The 13623-nt window shown below is 47.3% G+C and overlaps 1 protein-coding gene across 2 annotated transcripts; it reads right to left on the bottom strand.

Moving 5' to 3' along the window:
• Nucleotides 1–5732: 5732 nt before the first annotated feature.
• On the bottom strand, nt 5733–13231 carry LOC135819913 (uncharacterized). Of its 2 annotated transcripts, none has more exons than XM_065333210.1 (7): nt 10946–13231; nt 10305–10380; nt 9614–9925; nt 8983–9061; nt 8003–8079; nt 7266–7497; nt 5733–7087 (listed from the first exon to the last, which is right to left on the bottom strand). In XM_065333210.1, the coding sequence occupies exons 1-7, from the start codon at nt 13121–13123 to the stop codon at nt 7063–7065; spliced, it is 2979 nt and encodes a 992-aa protein (XP_065189282.1). In that variant the 5' UTR covers nt 13124–13231; the 3' UTR covers nt 5733–7062. The 2 variants fall into 2 exon arrangements, with proteins under 2 accessions (XP_065189282.1, XP_065189283.1); XM_065333211.1 differs by having other exon boundaries at nt 5733–7084.
• Between the last annotated feature and the right edge of the window lie 392 nt (nt 13232–13623).

Below are 13623 nucleotides of genomic sequence, written 5' to 3'. Positions count from 1 at the left end.
ACTTAATTTCTTGTTTTTTGGGACTTCTTTTTAATTATGTCTTTTTGGATGAAGCGGAATCAAGTTAACAATACCAGTTTTTCATGAACACCAAAAAATTTGCTTCGAAAGGCTTGCCGTTCAAATAATAGCTCCAGGAAATGAAAAACAGTTTGTCTGTCACGCTCCTCAACTACCCCTAAATATTTATTTATTTATTTATTTCTGCACCTCGTGGCATGTCAAGGCAGCCAATTGAATTGAGGAGAGGGTGAGACCAACCTCGGAAGAAGAGAAAAAGAAAATGAAGAGTACGTACCCAAAGTGGAAAGGGATTAGCAACTTACAAAGCAATGGGATTCTCAGCGAGCTATGCAGCGGAAGTGGGGACTGTGATTTTGTTTACTGGGAGATAATGAAGTGCTGTCTGACGAGTGTACGGAATTTGGGCATATCTGGAGCTTGTCTAACACTGGGAGGCAGTTGGAGCCACGCGGAGTAGGAGGAAAAGAAAGGGGAATTTACGAATAGGGTAGACCTAAAAAAATGAGAACAAAGGAAATAATATAGCAATCAAGGTAGGGTGACACGATACAATGACAGCACTGGAATATCGAGGTGCGATTTCTCACAAAAGTGTGCAGAAAACAATGGTATACAAGTAAGAACTAAGCGTGACAAGTGTGTATCAGCAACAAAAACAAAAAAGTGAGAAGGAATGATAATAATAACAATAATAAACAAGAAGGTGACAAAACACATTTAGGCACAAGTGGCAACAACGTTGCCACACTACACAACAGAACATTACTTGAACAATTCCAGTGCTGTCATTGTATCGTGTCACCCTACCTTGATTGCTATATTATTTCCTTTGTTCTCATTTTGTTCTTTAGTACAACGGTGATTCCTGAAGAGTGTTGTACGAAAACTTGTTCGAATCATCTTTTTTTTCCATTGCCCTTTTTCTTCTTACATGTATTTTTCCTTACCCTTTAGGTTGTTTCTTGCATCTTCTCCATCGCTTACATTGTTAATAAAGTAGTCCACATGTCGCTTCAGCTCGTCCTACTTATTGCCATATTAAAATTATTGTCTCCTCGTCGAATTTTTAAAATAATATTAATAATAATAGTACGAAGTAGTGGTTGCGACTTCGGCGATGACTTGTAAGAAAGGGTTTGCTCCCCACACCGGAGCTCGCGCTATTCCGCCGACTTTACTTGACACTTGACTGACTCACGACTGCCATCCAGAGCACACCAGAAGTCCATCGAACCTTCGACTCGGCAAACCTGCAAGAAAGCACCACTCCCTGCTCAATACACAGTGTTTCGGGGAATTCACCCCTCATCAGTTGAGCTTGAGTAGGCTGAGGAAGATTGTGCCTGAAGAGCACCACTTATATAGTGCTCTCCAGGTACAAACATCACCAGGGATACAAACTTACAGAGACGCTCCGCTTCCAGCGCGATAAACACCTCGTGAACACCAGATAGCAGCGTGAGTCAGTGTCGCTCCTGGACGGTGAGACCAGACGTTGAGGACCCTCGGTCATTCGCAACGCTGTCACCTCCAAACCAACTAGTCGCAAGCCCGCGCTGGGCACAACAGTACGAAGTAGTGGTTGCGACTTCGGCGATGACTTGTAAGAAAGGGTTTGCTCCCCACACCGGAGCTCGCGCTATTCCGCCGACTTTACTTGACACTTGACTGACTCACGACTGCCATCCAGAGCACACGAGAAGTCCATCGAACCTTCGACTCGGCAAACCTGCAAGAAAGCACCACTCCCTGCTCAATACACAGTGTTTCGGGGAATGCACCCCTCATCAGTTGAGCTTGGTGTTCACGAGGTGTTTATCGCGCTCACACAAAGTGACTGTCAACGGTAGACTACGGGTAAACAACTGAGCAGTTATCAATGGTTATGATTTTCTGACGGGATTCAAAGGTGGTAAGATTGTCAGACATGACAAGTCGCCTTGAACTGTGAACGGGTAGGACTAAAGGGACAAGCCCAACTTTTTTTTGCAGTTTTCTGTCATAAACACTTGTCCGTGGCCGTTGTACTGGAAATCTGTGGCAGAACCTTGCCATGCCAGAGGCTACACACACCCGGGTAACTATACCGGGATAGACAAATCCTTGCCCTTGGTGTTGCTCCTTTAATTTTTATTTGTTCTTGCTGAGAAAGAAACGTTGCTGCTTGGAAAGCTTTCTGTTCACTCCAGCGACTTTCCTCTAGTAGTATTGCTCACTGATAATGATCATAGCTCGTGATGCCAATGGTGAAGAGAAGCTGGGTTTCTTGCCATTTGCAACTTCCTGGCTCTGAAAATATAGCTTGAACAAATAAGAGCTCCAAGTATGTTAGTTTTAGATTTCGATGTGCCAGACCTATCGTTACAAGATGCAGAGATGAGGAGCAAGGGAGGCGTTGGATTAATGCCAATAATGGTGTTTATGGCCCAGACAGCGCCAGCGATTTTCACTTGTCAAGAGGACAGTCAAGTTGGAGCAGGCAGATGACAGATTATTTGAGCATTTATGGCGGAGTGGGTGGTTTGCTAAAGAGAATCGTCTCAGTACCTCATGGTTACTAGTATCTGACAAACGCCTCTTATTGCTAGTCTGCATTAGAGCATAGCAGAATTGATCATGTTACAAGTAGTGTCAAGACGTGATGCCCTACGATTATACTCAGATCATGTTGTAACTTCACTGGAATATCCGTCCTGCCACTTTACGCTCTCCCAAAATTGCCTGCTGGAGTCACGTGCCTGTGCAAGGGACAATGCGTTTGCATTGCTTACGGATGCAAGCGGATGGAGTGTAGACCAGATGAGAAAAAGTGATCCGGATATTCAACTACCTTGGACCGCCATTATAAATTTGCCTGATGCCTGGACTATCTGAGCATTGCTCCAAACCGATCCACAGAAGCAATACCCACACAGGAAGCCAAATGATAAACCCATTCATCAGCTATCGAACCTTTCATCAAAACATAATGCAGTGCATGCCTACTACTATGGCGTTTGCGCTGGCTTGGACACGTGGCACGGATGGAAGATCAGCGGTTGCCGAAGTGTGTTCTCTTCGGTGAACTGCCTGCCCCGCGCCCTGCGCGTGATCCACGCAAGAGGTGGAGGGACGTCGTTATGCATGACTTTGCGTCGGTTGAGCCACCGGTACCAACATGTGGATGGTACGATGCAGCCCAGAACCATCCGGAGTGGCGTGCCATTGCCCGTCGACCACCCAAGGCACCCTCTGCTGCTGGCTACGGTTGCGCCTGCGGCCGCATGTTCCGTCGAAGCGGCGACCTGAAACCGTATACCGTATGACACAGCCACTAGTTAAAAATTCAAAAACACAACTTTCGCAGCATACAATGCAGTTGACAGATCAATTTTCATCCACTAGCAATCTTTGAAGTGATATCTATCAACTTCAGAACATTGATGACCGAATATCTCAGTTTTTGATGCCGTTTTACACATTTGTTAAATAATGACACACCAATGATTTGAATCCTGACAATACTATGAAAGTAGGGCATGGTTCAAGACACTTTCCAAGTGGGATCATTCCCATTTTTTGACACAACGGGCATGAAGGATAGCACGTCCACCTGCAACAATTCATTTGGACGTAGCTTGCCTAGAAGTGGCTGAAAAAACGTCATTTTACGACCATGTTAAAAAAAGCCAAATCACCTCGCACTGGTTAAGCGAGCTAAAAGAGAGATCCTTGGAATGCATGCAGGGCGATAGTCCAGTAAAAACTTATATGTATGCGAAGTGTATCGGGGGAATGCATGCAGGGCGATCGTGCAGTAACGTCTGACGCTAGTCAGGGTCAGAACTTAAAACAGAACAGAGGTGTAATGCAGTAACGTCCGGCGCTAGCCAGGGTCCACAAAAGGTTATAATGTATGCGAGGTGTATAGGGGGAATGCATGCTGGGCGATGGTGCAGTAACGTCAGGCGCTAGTCAGGGTCAGAAGTATAATGCAGTAACGTCTGGCGCTAGCCAGGGTCCACAACGAGTTGTATGTATGCGAAGTTTATAGGGGGAATGCATGCAGGGCGATGGTGCAGTAACGTCTGGCGCTAGCCAGGGTCCACAAACACAGTGTACAAGTGAGAGTCGTTATATCGAGAGCAGACCACTTTACGACTAATAATTTTCTTCAGTACATACACAACCTCGGAGAGCAAAAGTCTCCATAAGGTGCCACATTATTATTATTATTATTATTATTATTATTATTATTATTAGAAAGGGTTTGCTCCCCACACCGGAGCTCGCGCTATTCAGCCATGGCTACCACTATGCGAGCTGTTCGTGCGCATATTCCTCTGATACAATTCCGGGCTGGACTCTCAACTCGGAGAAAAGATACTGCTCCAGCATCAGCGTCAGGTGAGTTTGAAACATTTTCTGTTTTCAAAAAAATTCCAAGTGTTTGTACAGTACTCACCCCAACCATGTATTGTTTAGTACAGTAAATTGATGTTGTATTCCGTCATGTTTTGTGATGGTGCGAAGTTCTTTCTCTCCTTCTACTTGATTTTTCTTGATGACTTGTCCCCCTTGATTCTTGATGCTTTCCTTGTTTGGAAAATAATTCTCGCTTCTTAGCCATCTGCACGCACTTCATGCATCGCTTGACCTTCCACGCATTGATGATACTATTGCGTAATTCGATGAATGGCGAATATTGTGGTTGTGATCTTCTGATGTCGGGGACTTATTTTGTGGATGTGTCGGCGCTATTTGAGGGGTCTTTGTCGAAATAATTATGCGAGTGATTTAAAAAAATACGCTTGCAGGCTCTTTTAAAACTGGCCTTGATGTAGGTACCAGTGCCTTTGGGTTACTAGTATTCGTGTATTCGATAATAATTTTTCAAAAAACCGTCCAGCTCAGTAGTGCTCAGTGCTGTGAGCGGAATAGTCCCGCATTGAACTAAGCCCATCAGTAGCATAGCATCGCAGCCATGTTTTCGTTCTCACAAAGTGTATTCCGTGACATACTGTTCTTCACTATTGTCTTTAGTGATGTCAAGACGGCCTGACCTCGTCCGAAGGCCCTGCGGAAGCAATTCACTGCCCCCTCGTCCATTCAGGCGCTTCTTTTACACATTTTACACAAAATGGCAAAGCACCCCCCCCCCCACTATTTTATTTATACCGACGTGGCAGGGAGAATTAAATTATATGCACCAAATTTTCTGGTCAATGTTGATCTACGATAAACTGGCTCTCATTTGCCACCACCCATGTTTCGATACAGCTATCCGGAGCAGAGAAAAAGCCAGAAGAAAAGCAATTTTTACAAATTCGTTAAAAATGCCAAATGTAAAAAAAGCCAAATCACCTCGTATCGTGTCTAAACTATGCAACTCTTGAATGCTCGATGCACTGCACTATCGGCCTGCATGCATTCCCCCGATACACTTCGCATACATACTCATTCGGCACTCTTGATGGTACGGTACTCTTGATGGTACGGGACAGGTACGGGATAGCGCCAGACGGAGGTGCGTCTGTCACAAACAAACACCAAATTAAAGCTGTGTGGACCCTGGCTAGCGCCAGACGTTACTGAAGTAACGTCTTCTGCATAGCTACGGGAATAACATGTTTCATATTACAATGGATATTTACCTGGAATGGTTCTTCACTTTCTGCTTCACAGTTTGTTGATTGAACAAGAAAGATGCCTACATGTACATTGTCATGCCTGACACACTACGGGATAGTATTGCCACAACGAGAAAAACTGGAAATGAGCTTAGGCAGATACATGTACAATGTCATGCCTGACACACTACGGGATAGTATTGCCACAACGAGAAAAACTGGAAATGAGCTTAGGCAGATACATGTACAATGTCATGTACATAGCGAATGGCTTAGGCAGGGTGAGGGAGGAGAGGGAGGAGGGGGGGGGCAGATCTAGAGAAGAGGCAGTAAAAAAAGCAGGTAGAATTGTACCTAAGAGTATGCTAGCGTTGATAGTAACTTGTTACCATGCTTGGGTGAGCTATTAGAGCAGCTCTGGATCTGGCAGATGAAAACGACACTATGCAACGTGCACTGGACACAGCAGTCACGGGAAACGGCAAAATGGCGGACGTGGGGGAGCGATACGGCTGCAGAACAAGTGCGAAACTATGCTGGACTCATAACTAGAATAAGTGAGAAGCAGTGACAGTGTGGATCCAACAGCATGCAAGAAAGTCGAGCAAGCCTATTCATATAAATTCAATTGAAAAGGAAGAGCAAGAAGCTGTGCATCAGAAAGGTATCAGCGGCTGTGCAGGGGAGGGGACCTGAGTATGCACACATGCCTTTGCGTGTACAATGGGCTGTACAATGGACACCGGGCAGGGAGGGGAAAGGGGTGGGGGGGGGGGGAGGGTGGGGGGAAGGGTGGGTGTGGGGGAGAGGGGGGGGTGTGTGGGTGGGCCACAGTACACACACCTACCTGTACTCTGGACACTGGGCAGGGCCTGGGCGAGGAGCGGGGGGGGGGGGGGAGGTGGGGGGAGCAGACATGTATTGTTTTGTGAAATACAGCAGGGTGCATTCAAAAGGCGATGTGGAAATGGGAAACACGCAGCAAGCATATTCCCTGCATTGAGATCGAAATGACCTATACATACTAATAGAATCAAGAACAAGAAATAAAGCTAAACAGGAAATAGAGCTAAACAAGAAATGGAGTTAAACAAGAAATAAAGCTAAACAAAGCAACAGTAGTTAAAAGAACAATCCAGAACTAAAGCTGTAATCAGTATACTAATCTGCATAGAAGGATACCTTGGAAAATGAATTGGAGAATGAATTGGAGAATGAATTGGAGAATGAATATACGTAATAGGAGGGCAGAAAACAAAGAAGAAAAGGCGGAATGGAACCAAGTACAGCATTATCACATGGCATGTTTGGCGGAACTAAACCTGCGGCTACTGGTGATCTGAGGTCTTATATACAACAACCGCATGCACGCCTTCCTGATGTCCATCTGAGACACACGCGGCGTAACTGGTGGCATTAGGAAGTCGAGTCAGTCGGATGACTTGGCAGAGCTACTACAGAACAAACAGAGAAGGTACAAATATGCACACGACAGTTACAACATTTCGAAAACAGTACAGTACGGATATTCGTCCAGCAGTGAAGTTTGAGTGTGAACTGTGTGTGTGTGTGTGTGCGTGTGTGCGTGTGTGTGTGTGTGTGTGTGTGTGTGTAGTGCAGCCAGGGACTCACCCGAACAACGCCTTGATTTTGGAAAGACGCAACGGACAGACGGCGCGCGTGAGCTTGATCAGATCACTCGTGTATGGTGGGGCAGTCCGCTTACTCATCCAGTAGTGAAGAATAGCCTTAGCATCACGGTAATCAGGTGCATCTTGACGGCGGCGAAATGAGTCGATAATCAGTTTCTCAAAGTTCTCACTCCTTCCAGTCACTTCCTCCACAATCGAACACGCCAGATCATCTAGAGATTAACAGACGGAGGGTGGGGGGGGATCCACCATAAACAAGGCAACATGTTACAACATCATGCCTACAGCATCATAACACCTTGGATGCACTATGACAACACCATGGCAAAGCCATGACAACAGCATCACACCGCCATGGCAACAGCATCACACCACCATGGCAGCAGAATCAAAACACAGTTGCATGTATGTTTTGGAAGAAGGATCCACTAGGTGATTTCGAACTCAGCACCCGTATGTTTCCGGGACAATACCCCACTGATTAGGTTACCAGGGATCACACACAATAGGGGCTCCTTCTTCCTACGCTAGCGCTAGAATACCATGGTAACGCTATGACAAAACCATAATTGGTTACGGCTTGGAATCACCATGGCAGCACATTACCCTGCTCTACTAGCGGCACCATAAAACAGAAAGCAAACTTCCAAAGGAAATTAGCAGGGGCCAGCTGGTCGAAAACCAAATATACCATCCGAACAACCTATGCCCACCCACCTCGTTCCTCCTTGCTGAAAATCTCATTCAGCTGGCTGCAGAAGCTGACCTGATCATCGATGTCCTCCAGCTTTCTCCTGTAGGCGTTAATGCATCAACAGGGAATTTAGAAGCAGACTGTGGCTTACTGCACCGCACACTGACAGCATTCAACATCTAGCCAGTGGGAAAGTGCTGCATACTAGACTCAGATCCTAGCAGCTGGCATAACGCACAGACTCCATTGCGGGATTAGATTCGCTGCTATTCAACGCTACATGTAAATGAAGCAAAGTAGATCTACCCAGTGAGAGTATGAACAGAGACCAGGCTGCGACTCGGACTTCCAGTCTTTCATTGTGTGCACAGCACATGTACAACAGTAAAACCTGTAACTAAAGACCACCTTGACCAGCGACCAGCCTGGTACTACTGACCACTTCGCCAGGCACGGACGGTCTCACATTCATATTATGGTTGTGGGGTGCAAACCTCTAACTAAAGACCACCTGCCACTAAAGACCGCTTTCTCTGGCCCCAAGGGGTGGTCGTTAGTCAAAGGTTCTACTGTATACTGTAGTATTGTGCGATGATAGCAGATTCACATGCAGTAAGGAAGTTAAGTCAAGACTTGCATGTGTGGAATATATACACTTCACACACCCATGGAAGCGTGGTGTGACAACATGCATGAAGTGAACCCATTGACTTGTCACATTGCGATGCAGTGATGCGGTGTCATTACAAATCACCCAGGAAAAGGATCTTAAAGGACATTCATTCGTACCTTTGTTAGCGTCAACAATGTTTTCCTCGTATTGCCGAAAATTGTGTTGGTTTCAGCCCTCTTAAACTATGCAGTATGGACTTAACAACCCAACACGGGCCAAACAATCCGGCGTGGGCCACAAAACTTCAAAGCAGGTGATATGCTATGGTCATGATTGGACCTGCCAGCATGATTCAGATGAGAAAGGTACAGGGAGGTAAATCAAACTCACCCGGACTCTGTCACGGAGGCTCCTGGGATGAACTGAAGTGTAGATACCTGCGGAGTTGGCCCTCCACGAGCGATCGCACCTTTGGACGGACAAACAAATTTCCACAACACGCAAACAAATATCGTCTTGAAGCCTGGCATGGCTAGCTACAGGGAAAGCACCTTGACTTCACCTAACATCAGCTACTTGGACTGCAGATTACAGCCATCATACCATAGCCCTGTTGGCCCTCAGTTCCATTGCAACGACTGCCTAACAACTGCAGCCAGCTGCTGATGCCAGCAGACGAGTGTTGTCAACACCCCCATGGTTCCTTGGCAGCCCATCTGATTCCTGCTGATAGCCTATAAAATGTATAGTGGTTGCACAGCTGTTTTGCATGAATTCTGGCATTATGCGAGGCCTTTTCACTGCCAGCGTGCTTGCAGCTTCAATTGAAATAAATGTATACACCAAATATGGGAATGTATTGCAACTGTACTCTTCAATTCCCATGTGTTCCCCTCAAAAGACAGGGAGCGACAAAATTGTGAATGTCTGGCTTCTATATGAGGAAACTTGGAATCGTCTTGTCTTATGTGATGATCATTGCAAAAAAGGATCATTATTCTAATGGGCTCATAATACTTACTGCATGTGGCACCAGTGCTGTCAGTGTCAGGCGACACTAGCACTTGCAGCTTGGTCCGCACTTCCACAAAGTTGTAGCCAAGGTCCGCAAGGACCTCGAGGAACAGCTTGAATGTCCTACGCCCACCACCAGAAGCAGCCCATAGCAATTGCTCATTGTGATCAGCTCGAAGATTGGTATCCATCAGCCTTTTGTAGAGAGCCTCTGTGATCAGCCCCTTTGAGTTTGCTGCCAGTCGAGTCGGCTGTGGGTCCAGTGTTTCCACGAACCACTGATGCCATCTCTTGTAGCGACCATCACACCAAGGATTCACTAACAAGATGAGGAAATATGCAGTAAAGACAGAACGACATTTATTGTGATGTCCAGTTTGCAAGGAACATAGACAAGGGAGGATATTTCACTGGAAGAACCGCAACTACTGTGAAAGAAAACTGAGCTCGAAATGCACACAAGCATTGCACTCAAAATAATGTGCTCACCTATCACATGTCTCTCTCTTTCTCTCTCTCTCTCTCTTTCTCTCTCTCTCTCTCTCTCTCTCTCTCACTCTTTCTCGCCTTGCAAACACACATGCTCACAGTCAATTCTGCCATCGGGAGTCACATAATAATTTTGTCAGCCAAGTCTAAAACGCTGTGTCTCCATTACATAATATCCGACTAGGTTAGCGGTAATTCGTGTCACTCACCACCATCATCCATTCCGGCAGCGCCGTCATCAACTAAGCGACACAAGTCATCAACATCGCACTTCGGGTAGAGCGGCTGAAAGATACGATCAAGCGCAAACAAATAAATGATTAAAAAAAGGTCGAGGTGTGTGACCACTGCCAATCGCTCTATTCAGTTGCTATTCCCCCACTGAAATCCATAAATTTATCTAAGACAACTAAAAAACGCCCAAACATCTCATTGTAATCAGTAAACTATGACCTGTTTGCGTTCAAAGGTGAAAGTCCAAGTACACGTTATGTATGTATGTACATACAAGTACATGACCTATATCTGGATTACTCCTATGCACTTGTACGGTGAGGCTAAAACGCAAGCTCTCGCAATACTTTGCGTCCATCAATAAGTCCAAACATTATACATTTTATAATAGTCCCCAATTGAGCTGACATTTTGGCTACATTTCTCTGAATATGACTGTTGTCTTCGCAATGCATATGGTGGCCACACTATAAGCAAGCTATGTGACTATGCGATAGCACATGCAAGTGCATTCTCTATGTACTGGGAACAATGCGTTCGCTCAAGGCACATCTTGCTATATGTGTTGAGACAGCAGAAAGGCAGTAGAGAACAGAGACGAGATAGCAATGTTTACCTTGATCCATCTGTCCCACGTTGACAGGTCAACCTGTGCCAGCTGCCGCTCACAGAGGATCGGTTGGACGTCCGTACCGATCGTTGCAAAGTGCTGGCACCCGGTGCTCTGGCAGTGGGGCTGGGTGTGCAGCTGGCATGGCCTGTCGTGACGGCACAGGCACGCTATGCTGGGATGGAGGAGCAACAGGCGCTGGCCATACAGCTGCTGCAGCTCTCCGATGGCACCGAGAAGAAAGCGGACAACAGACACGCAGTGATCTATTGTCTTCTCCCTCTTGTCGGTGTCGACTGTGATGCGAATGGCGGTGGAAGAATAGGAGAGCTGAAGCTGAAACTCATTCTGGCATCTCATTGACACGTTGAGGCCCATGCGCAAATCCTTCGTCCCGTGCGGTCGGTACTTCTGCAAGCATCGCACGGTGATCCGGGCAAAATGCGCTTGGGTGATGCTCCTTTCTGGATCTTTGCCAACCAGGTAGAGCGACGCTGATTTGGACTCTAGCGCTTGTGACGGCTTACACTGGGCAAGTGCTGGCACATAATACACTTTACACCCTGTAACAAATGGATCAACCTCATCTGCATCATAGACTACGCCATGCGAAGCTAGCAGTGAAAAGAGACTCCGGCGCTGCTCCTGAGATTGCACCAGACCTCTTGTGGCCTTCTTCTGCTCCCATCTGTGAATCGCTAGTGACTCGCACAGAATGCCATCCTTCAGCAGCCTATACTGCTTCCTGAACCCACGAGCTTGCTTGAACAGCGACGGTGCTGGCAAAAGGACAGCCTTGGATGCCAACATCAGCCATGGAGTGCTGGCTAGAACTTGTTTCTGCTCTAGTGCTGCAGCTGCTACTCCTGCTGTGATAGCTTGTGGCTGACGTCGGGACGTGAGTACGGCTTCATCTCTCTTGGCTGCCACCGCTGCTTCAGGGGCTGCTGGCTGTGCTGCTGGTGCTTCTGCCTCCACTGGTGCTGCTTGTGCTGCTGTTGATGCGGGTGGCAGGCCGTCAGGTGGCACAGTGCTTGAAGTAGATGGGAAGTGGCTACCCTCATCATCAAAGACAATGAGATGGCCGAGTGATTGGTTCAGTCTCAACAGACTGGGCACATCCACTTCAGCATCACCGCATGCATCCTGAGCGATGCTGCATACCCTGTCATAGCTCATGATGAACGATGACGTCTCCTGTGCAATCGCCTCTAGTACCTCTGGGAATGGCAACCACGAGATTGGCAGCTTCTCTCTGCGACGGAGCCGAATTACGCTCGCCAGCTCTTCACGCAACTTTGCAACTCCTGGGTCAACCTTTGAGCCAGACAGAGTGTTGTCAACGAAGATGACTCGCTCAATGCTGTCAGTGTACTTCTTGTTGTCAGCTAGTTGTTGGAGTTGTCTCCTTCGCTTGCCAACATCTTCTTCAGTCATACCATCCAGGTGCGTACCAATGAGGTAGATCGGTGCAGTGGCGTTGTCTGTGATTGCTTCGCGGGCTGTACATAGCCATGAGTCGATGACATCAAAGTAGGTACAGGTGGGTTGGTTGATGTTGAGCTGATTGTCCTCGCCATCTTCATCAGTCAGGATATCCGCATACGGTGTACCCAGTTCGATGCTTGCATTGAAGACGACGCAGTACGTGGTGCGCTCGGGTGAGAACACCAGGTCATGCAATGCGTGGAATGGCATCTGCCCTGCCAAATCCCACACATCGATGTGTATGGTGTCCTCATCCAAACCACGAGCCTCATCCAGGCGCTTGAAAAAGTTGCTCAAAGCTGTGCGAACTGCTCCAGCTGCCTGGTGATGGTTAGCGCTTGCGCCGCTGACATTTCCTTGCCGAGAGTAATGAGCTTCAGTGCGCATAACTGTGTTGACAATTGAAGCAGCCAACTGGGCTAGATGGTCTGCCGCATTCGTTGGCTTCAATTTGTACGCACCTTCCTCACTCTCGTCCAAGATGAACGTCAGCTTGTCCATGTCGATGCCTAGCGTGCTTGCGGTCTTTTTGAACTCCTTCTCTGCCAGAGACCTCGCCAGTCCCGTCTTTCCACCGCGACCAGGGCCCATGAGCAGCACACGCTCATGCACGATGTCGGCGACGCAGCTTTTGAACACTTCCTCCCTGTCCTTGCGATCTACATCACACCAACACAACGCAACACGCATCCACATATCACGCAATTGAGAGGGTTTATCTTCTGCACGCAGTGGAGAACCCTTTGTTTCATATCTATCGATCTGGTGGCACAAAGATACCCTGGAAAACAGAGAAACGATTTGCAGAAAACCCACAACCGTTATAATATTATTTCCTGGAAGTCCGATATGAAAGCATTCACACGCAACTCTACTACAAAGTTGTACAGAATGTGCCCGAATACTACGACAGGTTTGCCAATTGAAGCTTGAATTCTTTTCTTCTTCAGAAGGCAGCTGGCATTCCGCAGCCATATTCGACAGCTTGCAGTACGCGGAGCCCAGCGGCTCGGCTTCCTCCGCAAGGCATCGGCTGTGCTAGACCCAAAGCACAGGGCAATCGTGTACCTTGGCTTTGTCCGCCCTGTGTTAGAGTACGGCATGCTGGTGTGGATGAGCGCAGCCCCCACCACCTTGGCCCGCCTCACTGCCATCCAGCGCCGTGCCCTGCACATAATTGGAGATGGATCATACCT

Source organism: Sycon ciliatum, chromosome 6 (genome assembly GCF_964019385.1).
Source record: "Sycon ciliatum chromosome 6, ocSycCili1.1, whole genome shotgun sequence".
Lineage (NCBI taxonomy): Eukaryota > Metazoa > Porifera > Calcarea > Leucosolenida > Sycettidae > Sycon > Sycon ciliatum.
The sequence above is the reverse complement of the archived record's forward strand: the minus strand, read 5'-3'. Positions and strand labels throughout refer to the sequence as shown.

Excerpts from the sequence above, each read along its gene's own strand:
- LOC135819913 (XM_065333210.1), bottom strand. The coding sequence starts at position 13,123 with ATGTGGATGCGTGTTGCGTTGTGTTGGTGTGATGTAGATCGCAAGGAC. Across the intron at positions 9,062-9,613 it reads CAGCACTGGTGCCACATGCA|GTGCGATCGCTCGTGGAGGG; the intron begins GTAAGTATTATG and ends GTCCGTCCAAAG. Across the intron at positions 7,498-8,002 it reads TTTCAGCAAGGAGGAACGAG|ATGATCTGGCGTGTTCGATT; the intron begins GTGGGTGGGCAT and ends GTTAATCTCTAG.